This window comes from Lutra lutra, chromosome 9 (genome assembly GCF_902655055.1).
Source record: "Lutra lutra chromosome 9, mLutLut1.2, whole genome shotgun sequence".
NCBI classification, from domain to species: domain Eukaryota; kingdom Metazoa; phylum Chordata; class Mammalia; order Carnivora; family Mustelidae; genus Lutra; species Lutra lutra.
In genome coordinates, this window is record NC_062286.1 from 74,654,003 (window position 1) to 74,676,697 (window position 22,695).

At 37.6% G+C, this 22,695-nt stretch overlaps 1 protein-coding gene across 9 annotated transcripts in view; it reads left to right on the top strand.

Moving 5' to 3' along the window:
* Window positions 1-22,695, top strand: part of LYG2 (lysozyme g2) — a 162,164-nt gene that overhangs the window by 127,803 nt on the left and 11,666 nt on the right. For 6 of the 9 annotated variants that reach the window (XM_047746238.1, XM_047746240.1, XM_047746243.1 and 3 more), the window contains 5 exons: window positions 154-221; window positions 5,970-6,110; window positions 7,130-7,326; window positions 8,304-8,442; window positions 9,781-13,084. In XM_047746238.1, the coding sequence (XP_047602194.1) occupies window positions 179-221; window positions 5,970-6,110; window positions 7,130-7,326; window positions 8,304-8,442; window positions 9,781-9,899 (639 nt within the window). In that variant the 5' untranslated portion in view covers window positions 154-178 and the 3' untranslated portion in view covers window positions 9,900-13,084. Of the gene's footprint in view, window positions 1-153; window positions 222-5,969; window positions 6,111-7,129; window positions 7,327-8,303; window positions 8,443-9,780; window positions 13,085-22,695 lie in introns of those variants that run through there. The other 3 variants (XM_047746241.1, XM_047746245.1, XM_047746246.1) reach the window with 3 other exon arrangements.

Here is a 22,695-nt window from a genome sequence, read left to right on the forward strand (position 1 = left end):
TCATAATACTGAGCCTATGAGACTAATATCTTGGAACTGGCAAAAAGGTATCATACTGGAAATGATTCTATACTTTCTTTTAGTTAAAACACATTTCCTTCAGGAAACTTTTAAGTTTTAAAATTAACCAGTTTCTCTTTCAAATTATAATAGGAGCTGTAGGATAAGATTCACAACCATGCTGTCCTCTATCCTGTTTTGGGGACTTATTGCCCTCATTGGTAAGTCATTGATTGACATTTAGCATCTTTTGCAGGGTGTCTACAAAAACGTGTAACATAGTCATGAATCAGAAAAAGCAATGATTACATGTAATCATTAGGGCTATCCTAATCAGCCTGGCCATCAATCAGCTGCTGACATCTATAATTAACAGTGTATTCTGCTTGCCAAGCAGGTAAAGGCACTGTTATTGGGAATTTATGGAACAGTGCCTTTGGAGGCAAGACATTAGAAGACATTTGGAGGCAAGACATTATTAATACCAGGCAGTAAATAAGAGTTAAATGAGTATAGACAGAAAAAGACTTTAGTCTGGGAGGAGTTTAGGATAAAGAGTTCACATCTAGTCAGGATGTTGAGACCAGAAAGTGGAGGATGTAATACCTGAAGAATGTTTGGTATTATTTGATAAGAGAAGAAAAGAGTCTGCTGGATGGGTAGAATGCCTTTTGTATAGGGAGGCAGAAAGGCATGAAGAGTATTGGGAGGGGGAACCTGGGTGGCTCAGTGGGTTAAGCCTCTGCCTTCGGCTCAGTTCATGATCTCAGGGTCCTGGGATCAAGTCCCCCATCGGGCTCTCTGCTCAGTGGGGAGCCTGCTTCCTCCTCTCTCTCTCTGCCTGCCTCTCTGCCTACTTGTGATCTCTCTCTATGTGTGAAATAAAGAAATAAAATCCTTTTAAAAAGAGTATTGGGAGTACAGTAAATAGATCAGTGCAACAATACAGAAGTGAGGATTTCTGACGGTAAGGCTAGAAAAGTAGGCTGGTGAGATGCTGAGGGACTTTGAATAAGAAAAGATTGAAAATTTGGCTTAGGAAAAATGAAAAGCCATTGAAAACAATGTTCAAGTTGTCTATGAATAGAGTGAAGATTGAGAAGAAAGTGTTTCTATAATGTTTAATTCTAAATTTGAAAAAGTGAGGTTACAGAAAACTGATAATTTCTGATTATTTATATGGTCAAAGGCAGAGGAACATAGTTTTAAATTTTTATTCCTTCTTTAATTTCCAGGTAGGAGCAGAGTTATATAGCAAGTAGGCTAATTATGAGCTACTCTACTACCTATGTTTAACTGAAAGGGGACTGTAATTAAGAAGAACCTGTGTGTTTATGATGTCAACACAAGTAGTGTAAAGTTCATGGTCATATTCTAATCCCCTTAAATCAAACTTAGGTATGTAAGCTGGGAATCCCGGTTAACGTACGCCTTATACCTAAAGACTCTGGTTCAATAGACCTGGTATGAGGAGTCCAGAAATATGCATTTTTAATAGGCATCCAGCTCACATTGATAACTGTGGTCTGTGGGCTACACATGGAGCATAGCAAAGGCCATCTCTCCAGTAAAAAGAAATTGACACTTTTTTTTCCAAGATTTTATTAATTTATTTGTCAGAGATTGACACGAGCAGGGGGGAGCAGACAGAGGGAGAAGCAGGGTCCTCGCCAAGCAAGGAGCCCAATGTGGCACTTGATCCCAGACCTGAGCCAAAGGTAGATGCTTAACTGACTGAGCCACCAGGTATCTCAAATGTAAACTTTTGACATATGGGCTTGATCCAGATAACTTAGATAATTCCTTTACTTCTCATTCATTCATCAATCTATCCATCCATCTTTCCAATATCCATTCACAAATATTTATTGAATGTCCACTTTGTGGGATGCCTAGGTGGCTCAGTCGGTTGAGTGTCTGCCTTCAGCTTGGGTCATGATCCTGGGGTCCTGGGATCGAGTCCCACATCAGGCTCCTCACTTGGTGGGGAGTCTGCCTCTCCCTCTGCCCCTGCTCTCTCTCTCTCTCTAATAAATAAATAAAATCTTAAAAAAAAAAAAAAGAATGTCCACTTTGTCCCAGGCACTATTCTAGGTGCTGAGGAGGAGATAGGATAAGGAAAAAAGTATTCTAGTGAGAGGAATAGATAGAAAAAAAGAGAGGAAGAAATATAAGAAGGAAGGAAGGAAGACATGTCAGGTGGTGACAGGTGATGTAAATAAAATAATGTAAGGTAATGAATGATAAGGAATGAGGCATGAGTGTGTTGCCTTTTTAATGTAGGTAGAAAAAAAGACTCTTTAATAAGCTAATTAAAAAATTTGTTGTAGAATGTTTCAAACACATAAAATGGGGGAGGCAACAGTATAACTCCCATGTACCGTCATCAAACATCTATGGTTTTCAACATTTTGCTTTCTTATTTTATCTATCCCTCATCTCTGCATTTTTTCGGAGGGGAGGAGGTTAGAATATTGTAAAACAACCCAAAAGATCAAAACATTTTATCTACAAATGTTTTAGTATGTGTCTAAAATGTATAAGGACCAGCTCTGGTACAAGAAGATGTTCCTGGCTCACCTGAAACATTTCCTGCCCCAGACCAGAAATGAGACTTTTTCTGAAGTGCACTGATTCCTCCGAGTGGGAAATAGTATTTAAAGACCACAGTATAACTCCCAGGGGTGCTCCATTGCTATGGGGTGTAATTTCTTCCAAAACTTTTCAGTGGGGAGAACTTAGATAGTATATATATATTTTTTAAAAGAGAAAAATAATTATGTATTCATACTGATATTCCATATTAATATTTATGAATACAAAGGATTTACTAAAAATCCTGGCTCCTAATAACATTAACATGATTAGTTATTTACATATATTAGTTTCAAAATAACTATGGCAGTATTACCAACCCACGATGATCCTGTGCATATAGTTTAAGATTTACTTATGATTCTTCATGTTTATAGGATGCATTCCACTAGTGGTATATATTTACACTGACTTGTTTTTAAGTAGCCAGAAATAATCCTCCTCTATGTGTTAATTAAATTTTTAATTTGATATAATGTTAGATTTGTCTTTTACTTTTTAGGATTTTTTCTATTCAATTTAAAATTTTAAATTATAGAAATATTTATATGGCTCCAAAATAAAAACTATAAAAAAGGTACATTTAGAAAAGTCTCGCCTCTCTCCCTGTCCCTTTTACCTCTTCTTATCTTGCCCCACAACTAACAATATTTATTAGTTTTTGGTTCATCTTTGTATTATTTCTTTTGAATACATAGGGAAATTTCTCTCTCACACACACATACATAAACACATACAATCATATTTTCTCCTTTTTTCAAACAAAGAATATAATTCTAGAAATATTATTCTGTACCTGGAAATAATGTTATAGAATGTTATAGAATCATATATCTATACAGTTCTTCCTCTTTCCTTTCCGCAACTGCATAGTAATCTGTATGTGGAAGTGGCTTAGCTTACTCAGTCCCTATATGGATGACACGTGCATTGTTCCCAGACATTTCCTGCTATAAATAGTGCTGAAACAACAGCCTATTGCAAAATCTCCTTCCACAGTAATGTATAAGACTGCCACTTCCCCCACAGCCTCATTGTCACAATACATTGTCAAATTTTTGGATTCTTGCCAATTAAATAGGCAAAATGTAGTGTCTTGGTGATGTTTTATTATAGTATTCTCTTTTGAGTGTGGTTGAGCACCTTTTTATACATTTAAGGATTCTTTTCTTTTTTGTTTATGAACTGTTTATTCATATCTTTCACTGATAGGTGGTCCTTGAACAGAATCCTGAAGGCAGTGAGGCAGCAAATCATGTACATACCTGGAGAAATAGCATTCTAGGCAAAAGGGTCTATAAATGTAAAGGCCTTGAGGCAGAAACCTGCCTGGGATATTGAAGGAGAAGCAAGAAAAGTGTGACTGGAGAAGAGTGAGGAAAGGGAAGGAAAAGTTGGAAAGTGAGCAGAGACCAGATCAGACAGGGCTTGAAGTCCGCAAATGAATGATCAGAAAACCACTGGAAGGTTAAGAGAGAAGAATGGTATGATTCCATGCATGTTTCCAGAAACCAGTCTGGGTGCTGGGGAACAGACTGCAAAGGTGGAGGAGAAAGATCGATTAGGGAGCTTTTATAATAATCAAGATGAGCAATGGTTGTAGTTTGGACCCTTGTGGTAGCAGGGGTGGTGAAAAGTGGTCATATTTTGGTTATATGTTGTCAGTCTGCACCCTCACTCACAGCTTCTACACCTCTGTCTTACATATGATCTGTGTCATGGAAATCTATCTATTCATTCACTCGTGTATTTCCTACACATATTGGATGCACAAAGTTCTATGCTGAGGGCCATGGAGACTGCCAATGCCATGCTCTTTGCATCACATGGAAATCCACGCTACTTAGAGAAATTTAATGGCTTTGCTGATTTCTACTGGTTTTATTATATAAATAGGCTTTCTAAGTATTCTGAGTTACTTGACAGTCTCACCATCTGACTTCCTGATGCATTTATAATAGCTTTTTTTTTTTTTTTGCCTGTTTGTAGTTGGGAGAAAGTCGATTATACCTGTATTTTCATTTGTTTTGATGAGCTTTGTTTTTTAAAAGTTAATCTTTAGAGTTGCTTTGTTTTCCTTCTAAAAGCCATATTTATATGGAGTAGTTCCAATGATTGTGTGCCTAATTCTAAAATAGTCTCTTTATACTGTCAAGTTAATCAGAACTAGACCTGCAGTGAATGGGTAAAATCCATCTTTCTATTAAAGAACACCATTTACAACACTAAGTGAAACGATGTAGTATTTTACATCAAATATTTTAACAAATATATTTCTTATAACAAGTATTTGTAGTCTTAAGATATAAGTCAACAGTTCCAGGAGCTATTAGAACAAATTTTTCAATTTACAGAAAAGCTCTTTATCTCCTTTAGTAAATAGACTTGGAGAGTAAGTCACTTCATAAGGACGAAATAAAAAAATAAGAATAGGATTTAACTTAAGTTTTTATGGTAGGTTGAATTTTATTTCCAATTTTACTAATTATACTTAGAAGCTCAACTTCACAGAAACATGATATAAAATGGACATTTTAAGTTAATGGTACCCTTCTTTTTTAACTTAAGTGGTATTAGTACCCTTCTTTCTTATTTTCTTAAACAAAGGCAATTGTTAATCCAGATGTTTACATCCCCAGATGTGGAAGTGGTAGAAGTGTCTTAAAATTTCTCTCAGAGTTCCTGCTTAAAACTCTAGTGGCAATTTTAATTCTGATCAAGATTGCAGCAAATGTTTTTGAGACCTATAAAAATTGGTTCTCATAATACTTTTTACAACGTTTAGAATTAAGTACTTCTTTAAAAATTTTGGGGGGTTCCTGGCTGATTCAGTCAGTAGAGCATGTGAGTCTTTTTTTTTTCTTACTGATACCTGATTTTTTAGTGTCTTTTTATTATTATTTATTTATTTATTTATTTATTTGTCAGAGAGAGAGAGTGAGGGAGAGCATAGGCAGACAGAGTGGCAGGCAGAGGGAGAAGCAGGCTCCCTGTCGAGCAAGGAGCCCGATGTGGGACTCATCCCAGGATGCTGGGATCATGACCCAAGCTGAAGGCAGCCGCTTAACTGACTGAGCCACCCAGGCATCCCGAGCAGGTGACACTTGATCTCCAGGTCATGAGTTTAAGCCCCATGATGGGTGTGGAGATTGCTTAAAAAAAAATTTTTTTTAAGGTTGGAGAAAATGGGTTGGGGGAATCTTCTGTTCTGTGTTGTCTGATGAGCTATCCTAAGGGTCTTCAAGAGCATGTTAGGAAAGAGTAACTATGACTTCACCTTGGTGAGCCTTCACCTTGGTTTAGTAATGCTCATTATAGCAACTTGAGCAATATTTCTCACAAGTTTCCTGAGAATTATCATTCTCTCCCCGTAGGCACTTCTAGGGGCTCATACCCCTTCACTCACTCAATGAGCCCTCACCTGCATCCCCGCTTGTACCATGGCTGCTATGGTGATATCATGACCATGGAGACCTCTGGTGCCACCTGTGATATAACCAGGTTGATGAACTGTGGTAAGTGAAAAGCAAAGCAAATATTTGGCTTTCCCCCTTTCATCATTTTCATATTCTCCCTTTCATCATTTTCATATTCTTTTTTAGGAGGTAGCTTAATTTTGAAAAGGTATAATTAATGTTATAGCAAAAGATCAAAGTTAAAAATTAGAAGTAAGGGGTGCCTGGGTGGTTCAGTGGATTAAAGCCTCTGCCTTCAGCTCAGGTCATGATCCCAGGGTCCTGGGATCAAGCCCCACATTGGTCTCTCTGCTCAGCAGGGAGCCCACTTCTCTCTCTCTCTCTCTCTCTGCCTGCCTCTCTGCCTACTTGTGATCTCTGTCTGTCAAATAAATAAATAAAATCTTTTCAAAAAAATAAAATAAAATTAGAAGTAAGCAGAATCTTGACAAACCTAGCAAACTACTTCTACTCATTTTCCCTCAGTCTTTCCAAACCTTACCCAAATTTGTTTATTTCTACATAATTAAATGATTGCTTACATAAAATATTAAATTCTGCCTTTATTTTTTGTTTGTTGTGTTTACTTCATGTTATAGCATGAGCTTTTTAAGAGAGCCTCTTGCTCTTTGTACATCCTCTCTTTTGTAATCCTGTTCCAAAGTCTTCTTCATGTTATCCCAGTATTAGAACATCAGCGCTGGAAGCAACTACAAGGGCAATCTAATCCTACCTCCCCAATTTATAGATCTGAAAACTGAGGCTCAGCAAGAAGAGACTTCTCATGGGCCTGGAGCTAGGTAGTAGCAGAACCAGACTCAAATTTAGGTTGGCTGACTTCTAGTTCAAGAGTCTTCCCAAGGCACCAATGTGGCAGGTAATAGAAGAACAAGAAAGAGAGCAGAAGTGGTACTGCCTGGGGTTGTGGACCTTTCTGGGTTTATGCAATTAGAGATTTAAAAAATGTCCTAGAATAGTTGTCCCAAGCTGTGGGCTGTGGTCGGGGGCTGTGATTGACTTACTAAACTTTGAAAAAGGGTTCTCTTCTGGAGTAAACAGTTTATTTTCTATTGACTTAGGGATCCGTGGTTCTGAAATGTTTGCTGAGATGGATTTGAGGGCCTTAAAACCTTACCAGATTCTGATCAAAGAAGTTGGGCTGAGGTACTGTGTGGACCCTGCTCTCATTGCAGCCATCATCTCCAGAGAAAGCCATGGTGGAGCTGTCTTGGAAGATGGCTGGGACCACAGGGGACTTAAATTTGGCTTGATGCAGGTACTTGGCAAGAAAATTTCAGTCAGCCCCACTTCATCTTTCCTTATGGAAGCTCAAACCAAACTAGATGTCCATTGGTAGTACTTTCAGGCTTCAAAACACCCTGGTATTTCAGATAATTTGTACTTCTGTATTTCTGTAACATGTCTTTGGTATTTAAATCCAGATTTAGCAGTTTTTGGGTATCTTCAGAAAAAGTATTTTACCAGTTTTAAAACTACAATTTTGCAATTAATAATATGCAATGCACTTAAATTGAGAAAATCTTACAGAGGGCACTGATTAGAGGTGTACATTTGGGGTTCATAAAGTAGTGAATTTTATCTATAGATCAAAACACTATAATTAGGGGCGCCTGGGTGGCTCAGTGGGTTAAGCCGCTGCCTTCGGCTCAGGTCATGATCCCAGGTCCTGGGATCGAGCCCCACATCGGGCTTTCTGCTCAGCAGGGAGCCTGCTTCCTCCTCTCTCTCTGCCTGCCTCTCTGCCTACTTGTAATTTCTCTCTGTCAAATAAATAAATAAAATCTTTAAAAAAAAAAACAGTATAATTAAGCTCTACTTGAATCTAACGGTTCTTTAGGTAAATTGGAGGAAGGGGATCCAAATTATCTGATGTTTGAATTTTTATTTTAAATTGTCTGTGGAGATCTAAGCTTTGAACTATCTCAATTAGAAATGAATTTTTATTTTTGACTGCAAATGTCTAGTCACTGAATGCTAATTATTTGTTTTGAAACATTTTCATATATGTATATTCAAGAGTTTAATGAAAACTATGCCACACCCATATCTCCCAAATCATACTTTGTTTACCTGACTCTCTTTTCTGTAAGAGAAGGTAGAATTGATTCTGTGGATAAAGTAAGGGGGCCGAGGCCAGTGGATCTGCACTTGAACACAAGGAATAGAAATCAGGAATTGTAGAAAAATGTGCAGCTTCATCCAGATGCTGACGTTATTATCTGATTTTTCTAGCTTGATAAAAAAATTCATCACCCTGTTGGTACCTGGGACAGCAAAGAACACCTTTTGCAGGGTGTTGGAATTCTAGCAGACAAAATTAAGGCAATCCAGAAAAAATTCCCCACGTGGAGTGTGGCTCAACACCTGAAAGGTAGGTCATGTTTGTGGAGCTTTGTTTAAAAGAGCAGTGTGTGAGACCCCTGAAGGCCAGATGTACCCTGGGCCTCCCTGGGAGTATTCCCAAGGGGTCAGCAGTGGGGCTGGACAGAACTGCCAAAAGGCTGCACTAATGCTTTCTGAACAACTGAGTTACTTTGAGGGGTCTTCCTCCCCAACTTCCATTTTCCCTCCTGCCAGATGTTGGTGTTCATATCATATCTCTCATCAGTTAATGCAAAAACTATTGCAAAAAGAATGTTTGCCTTCCTCTGATAGTTTTTTTCCTAATGCAAGAAATCAACCACTTTCTTTGTTTGAACAAATGTTTACTCTGAGCTGTGATACCAGGGCTTTCAGTATCATATCTAAGTGGAGATCTCTGCTTGGCTGATCACAGACCTCAAGTTCAGCATCATCCAGATTGAATTAAGTCACTAGCCTCCCACCATAAACTTGCTCTTTCTTCTGTTTTTCTGTCTCTTCTCTTTTTTCTGTCTCTGTGAATTGCACCATAATATGTCTAGTCATTCCAGCCAGAAAACCAGATTTTTTTTTAGGTTCTCTGGTTCATTCTGTTTTCATATCCAACCATATCAAGTCCTATTAAGTGTACCTCTTACAGACCCATGGCGTGCATATAAGTTTCTCCTCTCACATTTACCGTCCTTAATTTAGAATAAACAATTTCTGTTTTCAGTTTCAAGGTCCTCGAAATCAGGGATCAGGATAAGGGGTCTTTTTCTCTATATATCAGAGCAAAGCACACTCATGTAAACACATAAATAACTATTGAAGATTAAAATTTTGAGGTAAAATCACATATACACATGCATACACACACATATCCCTACAAAAAAATGATTATGTCTTGGGTACCATTATGTACCCTGCACTTGTGTGGCACCCATCCTGGCACATAGTAGGTGCATAAAAACATTTACTGAATGACTGAATGAGGCAGTGAATAAATGATTAAATTTTTTAAAAAATGAGTAAGTTATTTAATGACTGGGAGAATGCTATAACCATTCTCAGACTGAAGATTTGCTGGGGATCAAGTTTTGCCAGGCCTGGACTATATTAGAAGCAAATATGGATTTTGCAGGAAGAAAAACAAAAGTCTTTTAAAAGGAGAGAGAAGGAAAACAATCTGGAATTTTCCCAGAGATTCTTGAGGTGGTTGAACTTTTCAGGAAGGGAGGGAGGGGGAAGGAGAATTTGGGACTGCCTGCTTTGAAAAACTTGCCTAGAGGGCTGACATCCTGGGAATGCTCATTTCTTATTTCTGCTGAAAGTTAATATTTCAATCTGAATCTCTATTTCATTTCAGGTGGTCTCTCAGCCTTTAAGTCAGGAATCGATACCATTGTCACCCCAACGGACATAGACAATGACTTGGTCAATGATCTTCTTGCCAGAGCTAAATTCTATAGAAGACATGGCTTCTAAGCAAAGCTCTGTTGACAGGTGTTCGGATGGCCCCTCTTTGTGAGTTTGATATGGATGTGTTGTAGCCAACACAAAGAAATGGTTGCACTTATGACAGAAAATTCAGTTTTCTTAATGCAAATAAGCATCAAAAAGAGAAAAAGAAAAGGAAATCCACCCAGTTCATAATATGATTTCCATAAAATGTTCACAGACATATATGCACAATTATTTTATAGTAAATGTGAATATCATGGTAAGTGACATCTACATATTTCAATGAGACCCTATTTTATTCCATGATTTCAATGCCTGCTGACTCCTGTTTTACCAAATTGCTAACAGGAGAGTCTGACCTGAGCCTTTGTCCTTTTCCAAGTATTTGTCCAAGCCACCAGGGCTTTGATTGTGAGATATGCTTAACTCATAAGCTAGTCAACCTGTGGGACAATGAGATGGAATTCTAGCTTCACAAGTAACAGAGCTGACTGTGGTGAAACTGATCTTCCAAAAGTGAATGCCATGTCCCTGGCTCACACCAACCTTCTGTGTCGTCTTTCTCTTGTTTGCTGAAGATCCAGGGAATTGCTTCTTCTATTTTCAGGAATTTCTGCCACACACTTGCTCAAGGAGTCCTCTCCCCACAAAATATGGCTGAAGATAAGCATATAGGACCTGAATGAGTTTATGGTTCTTTAATTGCAAGCAAATGTAGCTAGTTCTGGAAAGTCGAAGGAATAAAAGGCAATTATGAGAAGGCTATCAAAAGACTCATAGAAACAACAAGGTCAAAGACATGAAGAGAAACCAGGCAACTCTGTGCAGCAGAAACCAGTTGACCATACTTGATAGCATCCTCAATGCATGAATGAATTAGCACTCTCCTTGCATAAATGTACTCCAGAGAGTTTTTCTTCCATCCTTTCATCATTCTGCTTCACTTTCGTTGTTCCAGGAGAGAGACTCTGATGGGCTTATCTTGGGTCAAATACATACCTACGCCTTGGCTACTCTGCTCTTTGGTCTTGCCCAGAGTACTCACAATGGAAAAAAGTTCCCTAGAATGAAAAACCTGGTGCAGTTTGTGGCTTTACTACCATCCTCAGGAGGGGGCACAAATAATAATGTTGGAGCATAAAACCCTCAAAGTCTCTGCCGACATTTGCTCCTGCTTGGCTTTTAGCTTTTGGGGGGGAATATTTGATAAAAATTTCTACCCATTACTCTTCTTTCTGAGAAGGAATCAAAATTAAACCCACCTACCTCCGAGTGCCCACAGAGAAAGCTGGGTAAACCTTCTCTGCACAACAATCTTTTAACCTAGCCTGAAGATTTGACTCAAACTGAACTGGAACCCTGTATTACACTGGGCAGAGTCAATGGTCAGCTAGTATGGCAGCCCTGCAGAATACAGTCCATCATCTCTTATACTTGGTTGAAGACCATACTGTACCAGTTGTTAAAGATTTTGACATCCTCCCTGCATGTCACAATCCAGAATGTTTACTTTACTTAAAAGTGATTTCCTCCAGGCTTTCCACCACAAGCATGTACTCCCCTTCAATTGCCAGCCCCTTCAATGTCACTACTAAAGCAATAAAGTACATTTAGGTGAGAAAATTTCCAAGTAACTTGAAAAACAAGAAATAGTATGCTGACTTAGATTCTGAATCAATTCCCCCAGTATTCTCTTTGTGACTTGGATACCAAGAGATGTTCTATAGTAGAGTCCATATTTAAGGTGTCTAAGGTTGATTCCTATAGAAACAGACCCTGAGACAAGGAGTCAGGTCCAGGAAGCTTATTTGAGAGGTGCAGGGACTTGGTGATACAGGGAAGGGAAGAAAGACAGTAAAATGTGGTCATCGAACCAGCTACTGTGGTGGACACTGGAGCTCAATCCTCCAAGCAAACATCAAGAAATGGTACAAAACATAGAGTTCAGAGTTATTTTACTAGGGGATAAGGAGCTGGCGTATTTTTACATCTACTCTTAAGAGTCATTGATCGGGGGATCTCCCTTTTGGGGGTTAGGGGAAAGCATGTTACTTCTGTGCTCCTCTGCGCCACCATGCAAATAGGCTGCACACTTTTCTGCAATTCCAAGGAAAAGAGATTGTAAGCACAGAAATGCAGATAATGGCAGTTGGAAATTACCTGAGAATCCAGGAATTCTTAGGGATATGGGAAAGATACTGAAAGCATCTGCTTCACAAAGGTTAGATATAGCTGGAGGCTGGGGTACCTTCCAACACTGCTTGCTTTCCTCTGTGACCTAACAACGTAGTAAGAACAATATGGAAATAAATACAAGCCTCATTATGCCTCATGGTTTCCATGCCAAGCTTTTCCATAATCTATTAGAATTACTAATTAGATATGATAGAACTGTCCCAGTCTATTTTTCCAGTTGATACTAAGAACAATACTAAAGATGTTAGATTCAAATGTGGCTCCATTAGATATTCTTTCAATCATCCTCAACTTTCTTTATAATTTTTTTTGCCTATGTCCTCTTCAGTGATAATGAATGGCTCTGTTTACATTCTAGTGTGTACAATGTCACTTCTTTTTGTTGTCTAAAAACTAAGCTCTCTCTGGAAAATGAAGAAAGATTGTCTTATAAATAGTTTTGAAAGCAAAACCAACAACAAAAATTCTCATCCTTTCCTTTCTTGGCAATCAATACTTCACGGGACTTTAAGCATCAGTGCTAAGAACATTATTAGAAGTCACAGATATGGAAGAACTTCCTTCCCTTACTTCCTCTGCATTATGCTAAAGGAACATACATGACTAACGGTCCTAATAAGACTAACCTCGAGTATTGTGGAGACTGAAGGAAAAAGTATTTGAAAAATTACTAAGCAGTCATTGGTGGTGTTGTGATGGCAGCATCCCCAGAATGAAAGGCTTTGCAAGCAGGGTGGGGGTCATGAAGACACAGGATTCCTGGGAGAGAGGGAGCTCTGAAAGTTAAAAGACTCTAAAGGTAAAGTGACTGACTGCAGTTTTCTTCTTTGCCAGCCCCACTGGGTGGGTATACCTGTGAGGCAGCCCTTAGTTTGTCTGCCTAGTGAATACAAAAGGGAGTGGAGTTATCTCTCAGTTACTTCTTTTTAGTTGTCATCTGGACGTTTATTTGTATTCAATTTAAAATCCACTTTTTTTTAAGATTTATTTTAGAGGGAGAGAGCATGCATGCACACAAGTGGGAGAGGCAGAGGGAGAGGGAGAGAAAAATCTCAAGCAGACTCCATGCTGAGAGTGGAGCCCAACCCGGGGCTCAATCTCACAAACCCAGAGATCACAACCTGAACCCAAACAGAGTCAGACACTTAACCAACTGCACCACCCAGGCACCCCTAAAATCCTCTCTTTAAAAAAAAAGGCTTTTTTAGGGGCACCTGGGTGGCTCAGTTGGTTAAGCAACTGCATTCAGTTCAGGTCATGGTCCTGGAGTTCCGGGATGGAGTCCCATATTGGTCTCCTTGCTGGCCAGGGAGTCTGCTTCTCCCACTGACATCTCTCCTCTCGTGCTTTCTCTCTCTCTCTCTCTCTCAAAATAAATAAATAAAAATCTTTTAAAAAAACTTTTTAAAATTGTGAATCAATATACATACAGAAGAGTTTTTGTAATGACAAAACTGTTTAGCACAATAAATTATTAAAAAAAGACTAGCCACAGTGTCAAAAAAGACTAGCCACAGAACAGAAGAAGGTATTTCAACAAGTACGTAAATATTTTATTGTAGTCTAATGAATCAATCTATTCCCTTTTCATGGGACCCAAAGTGATATTTTAATTGGTTTTTATAAAGTTTTTTTAAATGAAGTTTCATTAATATTTTATTCCAGGTCTCATGAAGGAAAATAAAATCCCACTGGAAATTCAAATCCTATAATTCATATGTTAAATTATGCACTTATTGTCCTGCTTAATTTTTTTCTTGATTTTTTTCAATTTTTAAATTTTGGTAAAATACATAACACAAAATTTACCATTGTAACCATTTTTAGGTGTACAGTTCAGAGGCATTAAATACATTCATAATGTTGTGCAATCATTGCCACCATCCATTTCTGTAACTTACTTCATCTTATAAAATCTATACTCATTAAACAATAACCCCCAACCTGCCCAGCACCTGGCAATTACCATTCTGCTTTCTGTCTCCATGATTTTGACTATTCTAAGTACCTTATATAAATATTACTTTATTCTTAATACTTCTCATGCCCCATTTAAGGAGTATTTTCCATCATCAGATTATGAAGATATTCTCTTACCTTACTTCTGAATGCCTGCTTTGTATTTCATATGTGGGTTTATACAACACTGGATTTTTGGTGTGGTGTGATTTAGAGATCCAATTTAAATATTTTTCTTTGTAGATAGCTAAAATTGTCTCAAAAACACTTATTGAAAAGATCGTCTTTCCCTCACTGCCCTGCATTACCATCTCCATTTCTGATCTCTCTCTTCTGCTCATTGTTTACTTATTTCTACTAAGAAGAAACTGAGTTAGTATAGCTTAATTGTGAGTCTTGATTCCTGGTAACACAAGTCTTCTAACCTTGTTTTTCTCCTTAAATTTTTATATAAATTTTAAAATTAGCTTGTCAATTTCCAGAAAAATAACTGTTAGGATTTTTTAATTAATAAATTTTGGTTTTTAGGGAAGTTTTAGATTCACAGAAAAACTGAGCAGAAAAAGTACCAGAGTTCCCATCTACTCCCCAATCCCACATGTGCACAGCTTCCCCCAATATCGATATCCAATACCACAGTGGTATATTTGTTATAATCAAAGAACCTAAACTGACACATTATCATCTGAAGTCCATAGTCTATATTGGGTTCATTCTTGGTGTTGTACATTTTATGGACTTTGACAAATGTATAAGGACATGTGTCCGTCATTAGAGTATCATACAAAATAGTTTCACCACCCCTAAAACTCCTATTCATCCTTCCCTCTGTCTTCCCCAGCCATTGATTATTTTACTGTCTCAATAGTTTTACCTCTTCTAGAATGTCTTAGTATGTACATATGGTGTGTAGTCTTTTCAGACTGGCTTCCTTCACTTAGTAATATGCGTTTAAGTTTCCTCCATATCTTTTCAAGGCTTTATACCTCATTTCTTTTTAGCACTGAATAATATTGCATTATCTAAACGTACCACAATTTATTTTTCCATCACCTGCTGAAGACATCTTGGTGGCTCCCAATTTTTGGTAATTATGAATAAAGCTGCTATAAACATTTGTGTGCAGGTTTTTCTGTGGGCATAGTTTTCGGTTCATCTGGGTCAATACCAGGACCATGATTGCTGGATCACATGGGAAGGGTATGTTATGTTCAGAAACTGCCACACTATCTTCTAAATTGGCTGTACCATTTTTTCCCCATTAACAATGAGTGAGAGCTTTTGTTGCTCCACATCTTTGACAGGATTTCATATTGTCAGTGTTCTAGATTTCAGTCATTCTAGTAGGTATGTAGAGATCTTGTCATTTTAACTTGCAATTCCCTAATGATATATGATGTTGGACATCTTTTCAGATGCTCACTTCCCATCACATATCTTTTTTGGTGAAGTGCCTATTAAGGTCTTTGACACATCTTTTAATTACATTGTTTATTTTCCTATTGTTGACTTTTAAGAATTCTTTGTATGTTTTGAATAATAGTCCTTTATCAGATGTGTATTTTGCAAATATTTTCTCCCAGTCTGTGTTTTGTCTTGTCATTCTCTCGACACTATCTTTGACAGAACAGAAGGTTTTAGTTTTAATGAAATCCAGCATATCAATTTTTTGATGGACCATGTCTTTGGTGTTGTATCTAAAAAGTCACCAATATACCTGAGGTCACATGATATCTTCTCCTATGTTATCTTCTAAGAGTTAGTTTTGCACTTTGCATTGATGTATAGATTCATTTGGACTTAATTTTTGTGAAGAGTGTAAGGTCTGTGTCTAGATCTCTCTCTCTCTCTCTCTCTCTCTTTTTGGATGTGGATGTCCTATTGTTCCAGCACCATTTGTTGAATACATGATTTTTGCTCCTTTGTATTGCCTTTGCCTCTTTGTCAAAGATCGGTTAACTATATTTATGTGTGTCTATTTCTGAGCTGTCTCTATCCTGTTCCATTGATCTATTTGTCCATTCTTTCTCAAATACCACACTGTCTTGATTAATGTAGTTTTGTAGTAAGTCTTGAAGCCAGGTAATATCAGTCCCTCCAACTTTGTTCTTTAATATTGAGCTGGCCATTCCTGGGTCTTTGCCTGTCCATATAAACTTTAGAATCAGCTTGCTGATATTCAACAAATAACTTGCTGGGATTTTGATTGGGATTACTTTGAATCTATAAATGAAGTTGAGAAGAACTGACATCTTGACAAATTGAGTCTTCCCATTAATAAACATGAAACAGGGGCGCCTGGGTGGCTCAGTGGGTTAAGCTGCTGCCTTCGGCTCAGGTCATGATCCCAGGTCCTGGGTTCGAGCCCCACATCGGGCTTTCTGCTCAGCAGGGAGCCTGCTTCCTCCTCTCTCTCTGCCTGTCTCTCTGCCTACTTGTAATTTCTCTCTGTCAAATAAATAAATAAAAATCTTTACAAAAAAAAAAAATAAAATAAACATGAAACATCTCTTTACTGATTTAGTTTCTCTTTGTTTTCTTTCACAAGAGTGTTGTAGTTTTTCTCATAAAGATATTATACATATTTTATTAGATTTATACCTAAGTATTTCATTTTTGTGTAGTGCCAATGTAAATGGCAATGTCTTTTTTTTATAAGATTTTATTTATTTATTTGACAGAGAAAGAGAGATCACAAGTAGAGAGGCAGGCAGAGAGAGGGGGAAGCAGGCTCCCTGCTGAACAGAGAGCCCAGTGTGGGACTCGATCCCAGGACCCCAAGATCATGACCTGAGTCAAAGGCAGAGGCTTAACCCACTGAGCCACCCAGGTGCCCCATGTCTTTTTAATTTCAAATTATACTTTATTCATTGCTGGTGTATAGGAAATCGATTGGCTTTGGTATATTAATCTTGTATGCTGAAACCTTGCCATGAATGCTGATTTATTTTAGGAAAATTTTAGTTGATTCTTTAGGATTTTGTACATAGACAACATGTCATCTGAGACAAAGACAGTTTTTTCTTCCTTCACATTCTGTACACCTTTTATCTCTTTAGTGCATTAACTAGGACTTCCAGTACAATGTTGAAAAGCAATAGTGAAAGGGGACATCCTTGCCTGCTCCTGATCTTACTGGGAAATTTTGAGTTTTTCGCCATTAAGTATGTATGTTTTTTGTGGCTGTTTTTTTAATCAAGTTGAGAAAGCTCCCCTCTATTCTTGGTTTGCCAAGAGTTTTTCCTGTGATGTGTATTGGATTTTTTGGATGATTTTTCTGCATCTATCAATATGATTGTGTGGTTTTTCTTCTTTAACTTGTTGATGTGATTAATTGCATTAATTAATTTTCAAATGTTGAAAAGGAGAACCCTCTTACACTGTTGGTGGGAATGCAAGTTGGTGTAGCCACTTTGGAAAACAGTGTGGAGGTTCCTCAAAAAATTAAAAATAGAACTACTCTATGACCCAGCAATTGCACTACTAGGTATTTACCCCAAAGATACAGATGTAGTGAAAAGAAGGGTCATATGCTCCCCAATGTTCATAGCAGCAACCTCCACAATAGTCAAACTGTGAAAAGAACAGAGATGTTCTTCAACAGATGAACGGATAAAGAAGATATGGCCCATATACACATCAGAAAGGATGAATGCAGCTTTTGCATCAACATGGATGGGACTGGAGGAGATTGTGCTGAGTGAAATAAGCAAAGAAAGTCAAATAACATATGGTTTCACTTACTTGTAGACCATAAGGAATAGCATGGAGGACATTAGGAAAAGGAAGGTAAAAATGAAGGGGGGGAAATCAGAGGGGGAGACGAACCATGAGAGACTATGGACTCTAAGAAACAAACTGAGGGTTTTAGAGGGGAGGAGGTTGGGGAAATGGGTTGGCCCAGTGATGGGTATTAAGGAGGGCACATATTATTTGCAAACAATGAATCTTGGAACATTACATCAAAAACTAATGATGTACTGTATGGTGACTAACATAATAAAAGAAGAATAAGAATAATAATAAAATTTTTTTTCAAATGTTGAACCAGCCTTGTGTATCTGTAAATCCCACTTGGTCATGGTATATAATTCTTTTTATATGTTGTTGGATTTCACTTGCTAACATTTATCATTCTGAAAACTGAAATTCTTAGGGGTTCTTAGGAATTATGCTAAATCTACTCTCCTTATTCTCCATAAATGGAATGACAAGGCCTGGATGACAGTGCATCTGTTTACAATGTAGTTCACTGCATATTTTAGGCCCATGATTGAGACCTACTGCTCAGGAAAAAAAAAAAAAAAAAGATTCCTTTCAAAATATTACTACTGGGGATCCTGGCTGGCTCAGTTGGCAGAGCATGTGACTCTTGAGGTTGTGAGTATGAGCCCCACATTGGCTGTAGCGATTACTTAAAAATAGTCTTTTTAAAAATCCCAGAAAATATTACTATTCATTGACAATGAACCTCAAGAAATGGGAATGCAAATTGGTTCAGCTACTATGGAAAACAGTATGAAGGTTCCTTAAAATGTTAAAAATAAAACTACTATAAATCCCACTTCTGTATATATCCAAAGGAACTGAAAGCAGGATACCAGAAATATATGCACTCCTGTGTTCATTGCAGCATTAATTGCAATAGTCAAGATATGGAAACAACCTAAATATTTATCAACAGATGAATGGATAAAGAAGTTGTGGTGTGTATATATAATGGAATATTCTTTAGCCATGAGGGGAAAAAAAAGAAATCCTGCCATTTGCAACAACAAGGATGGACCCTGAGGGTGTTATGCTAAGTGAGATAAGTCAGCAGAGAAAGACAAATACTGTCTTTTATATGTGAAATCTAAAAAAGCCAAACTCATAAAAGTAGAGTGTAACATGATGGTTACCAGAGACTGGGGAGTGGAGGAATTGGGGATACATTGTTTAAGGGTACAAATTGGGAATAGGTAGATAAGTAAATTCTGAAGAACAAAAGTATAGCATAGGGATTAGAGTCAACAATATTGTATTTTAAACTTCAAACTTGCTTAGAGTTCTAGATCTTTATTGTTTCCACCACACACACAAACAGTGATACTTAATGTGACATGACATAGGTGTTAGCTAATGTTCCAGTGGTAATCATATGACATTATACAATAGGCAACAGTATGACAATATATAAATGTATCAAATCAACACATGGTACACCTTAAAGTTACACAATGTTATATGTCAATTATACTTCAATTTAAAAATTAAAAAAAAAAACATTTAAAAAACTCAAGACAATCCATAAAATTTTATCCCTTACTTCACAGTAGTACCTAATCCAAATACCCTGTCATTACTTCTGCCTGAAGCCACTTTCTTTACTGTACTGGCTCTTGCTCTGCCTTTTTCAGAAAAGGCAGCTACCTAGATCAGAAAAGTCAATACCTTCTTGCCCTGACCTGCAGAGCTCAACAAAATACCTGGACAGCCGTGTCCCAGAGGTTCATTGAAGCCTCCTTTGCTTTCTTCAGAAAACAAGTAAGTCTGTAAAAAAAACAAACAAACAAACAAACAAAAAAAACTCCATTTACTTCCTCTAAGAATTAAAAGGAAAGAGACATAAACTTTCAAAAGATAACTTACAATTTTGTAAAACCACAGTATGTGTGGGTCACACACATGACCTACCTATTCAGGGGATAAAAAAAAATTCTCTCCTGATTCCTAAAGACCATCTAAATGTACCTAGACCACTCATAAAATGACAGTGGAGAGGATTTCTGGCTTTAACCAGGCATTGCAAACCATGCATGCCAAACTTCTCTGATATTGTGATGCCCAAATATGAACCCAAATACGAACAGGTATTCTGCAATCTGAAGAGGACTCTTCACTAGTTTCCTTCCCTAACTATCCCTAACTACAAGAAACTCTTTTATTTGTGTTATCTGAACAAGCCCAAGAGGTTTTATCTCAATTTCATGGGAACTATCAAATCATCTCTTACTAAAGTCTCACCTCACCCTTAGTTTCAAAGGCTTGTTTTCTTTATCTTAGAGCAATAGCTGTTATTGAAAAACTTAATGCTTGATGAACTTATTCTAAACTGCCTGCTTAAGCTCACTGTCCTGCTTGCAGGGGATCTATACTAATAAACTTAAAAGCTTATGTCTATAGCATTAAAATAGAATTTATCAGTATATTTAATATGTAATTAATATACCTTCTTTAAATTATTTATATGAGATAAACAGTGTTAACATTATGTAATATTGTGGGGGGTTTTGTTTTTGTTTTAGTTTCAAGTTTTTATTTAAATTCCAGTTAGTTAACATATGCTGTAATTTTTTTTCCATACAGTGTAATATTAGTTGCAGGTGTAGAATTTAGTGATTTATCACTTATAAACCATACCCAGTGCTCATAAGTACCTTCCTTAATACCCATCACCCATTTAACCTATTCTCCTGCCTACCTCTCCTCCAGCAACCCTATTTGTTCTCTGTAATTATAAGTCTGTTTCCTAGTTTGCCTCTCTCTTTTCCCTCCCCCATCTTCATCTGTTTTGTTTCTTAAATTCCACATATGAGTGAAGTCATATGTTGTATTTTTTTCTCTGATTAACTTATTTCGCTTAGTATAGTACTCTCTAGCTCCATCCACGTCATTGCAAATAGGAAGGTTTCATTCCTGTTAATGGCTGAATAATATCATACCACCTTTTTTTCCTTTTTGCTTTTTAATTTTTTAATTAAAATATAGTGTATTATTAGCCCCAGGGGTACAGGTCTATGAATCGCCAGGTTTACATACTTCCCAGCACTCACCATAGCACATACCCTCCCCAATCCATAACCCCACACCCCTCTCCCTACCCCTTTTCCCCCAGCAGCCCTCAGTTTGTTTTGTGAGATTAAGAGTCTCTTATGGTTTGTCCCCTCCTGATCCCATCTTGTTTCATTTATTTTTTTCCTACCTCCCAAACCCCCCATGTTGCATTTCCACTTCCTCATATCAGGGAGATCATATGATAGTTGTCTTTCTCCGACTGACTTATTTCGCTAAGCATAATACCATCTAGTTCCCACGTCATTACCCATCCACATCGTTGCAAATGGCAAGATTTCATTTCTTTTGATGGCTGCATAGTATTCCACTGTATATATATATATATACCACCTCTTCTTTATCCATTCATCTGTTGATGGACATCTAGGTTTTTTCCATAGTTTGGCTATTGTGGACATTGCTGCTATAAACATTCTGGTGCACATGCCCCTTCGGATCACTACATTTGTATCTTTAGGGTAAATACCCAATGGTGCAATTGCTGGGTCATAGGGTAGCTCTATTTTCAACTTTTTGAGGAACCTCCATGCTGTTTTCCAGAGTGGTTGCACCAGCTTACATTCCCACCAACAGTGTAGGAGGGTTCCCCTTTCTCCTCATCCTCGCCAGCATCTGTCATTTCCTGACTTGTTAATTTTAGCCATTCTGACTGGTGTGAGGTGATATCTCATGGTGGTTTTGACATGTATTTCCCTGATTCCGAGTGATGTGGAGCACTTTTTCATGCGTCTGTTGGCCATCAAGATGTCTTCTTTGCAGAAATGTCTGTTCATGTCCTCTGCCCATTTCTTGATTGGATTATTTGTTCTTTGGGTGTTGAGTTTGATAAGTTCTTTATAGATTTTGGGTACTAGTCCTTTATCTGGTATTTCATTTTGGTTTTGTTAACTGTTTCCTTTGCTGCGCAAAAGCTTTTGATCTTGATGAAATCCCAATAGTTCATTTTTGCCCTTGCTTCCCTTGCCTTTGGCAATGTTCCTAGGAAGAAGTTGCCGCGGCCATGGTTGAAGAGGTTGTTGTCTGTGTTCTCCTCTCATACCACCTTTTCTTTTCCATTCATCAGCCAATGGGCATTTGGGCTCTTCCCATAGTTTGGCTATTTGTTGTGTTGATAATGCTGCTATAAACATTGGGGTGCATGTGTCCCTTTGAATCAATATTTTTGTATCCTCTGGGTAAATATGTAGTAGTACAATTGCTGGGTTGTAAGGTATTTCTATTTTTAACTCTTTGAGGAACCTTGACACTGTTTTTCAGAGTGGCTGCACCAGTTTGCATTCCCAACTGTACACAAGGGTTCCCCTTTCTCTGCTTTTTTGCAAACATCTGTTGTTTCCTGTGTTGTTGATTTTATCCATTCTGATGGTGTGAGGTGATATCTCATTTCGGATATGTATTTCCCCAATGCTGAGTGATGTTGATCATCTCTTCATATGTCTATTAGCCATCTGGATGTCTTCTTTGGAAAAATGTCTATTCACGTCATCTGCCCATTTTTAACCAAGATTATTTGTTTTTTGGATGTTGAGTTTGATAAGTTCTTTATACAATTTGGATACTAACCCTTTATCAGATATATCATCTGCAAATAAATTCTCCCATTCTGAAAGTTATCTTTTAAGTTTTGTTTCCTTCACTGTGCAGAAGCTTTTCATCTTGATAAAATCTCTTCATTTTTGCTTTTGCTTCCCTTGCCTCAGGAGACCTATCCAGTACGAAGTTGCTATGGCTGATGTCAAACAGGTTACTGCCCGTGTTCTCCTCTAGGATTTTGATGGTTTCCTGTCTCACATTTAGGTCTTTCATCTATTTCAAATTTACTTTTGTA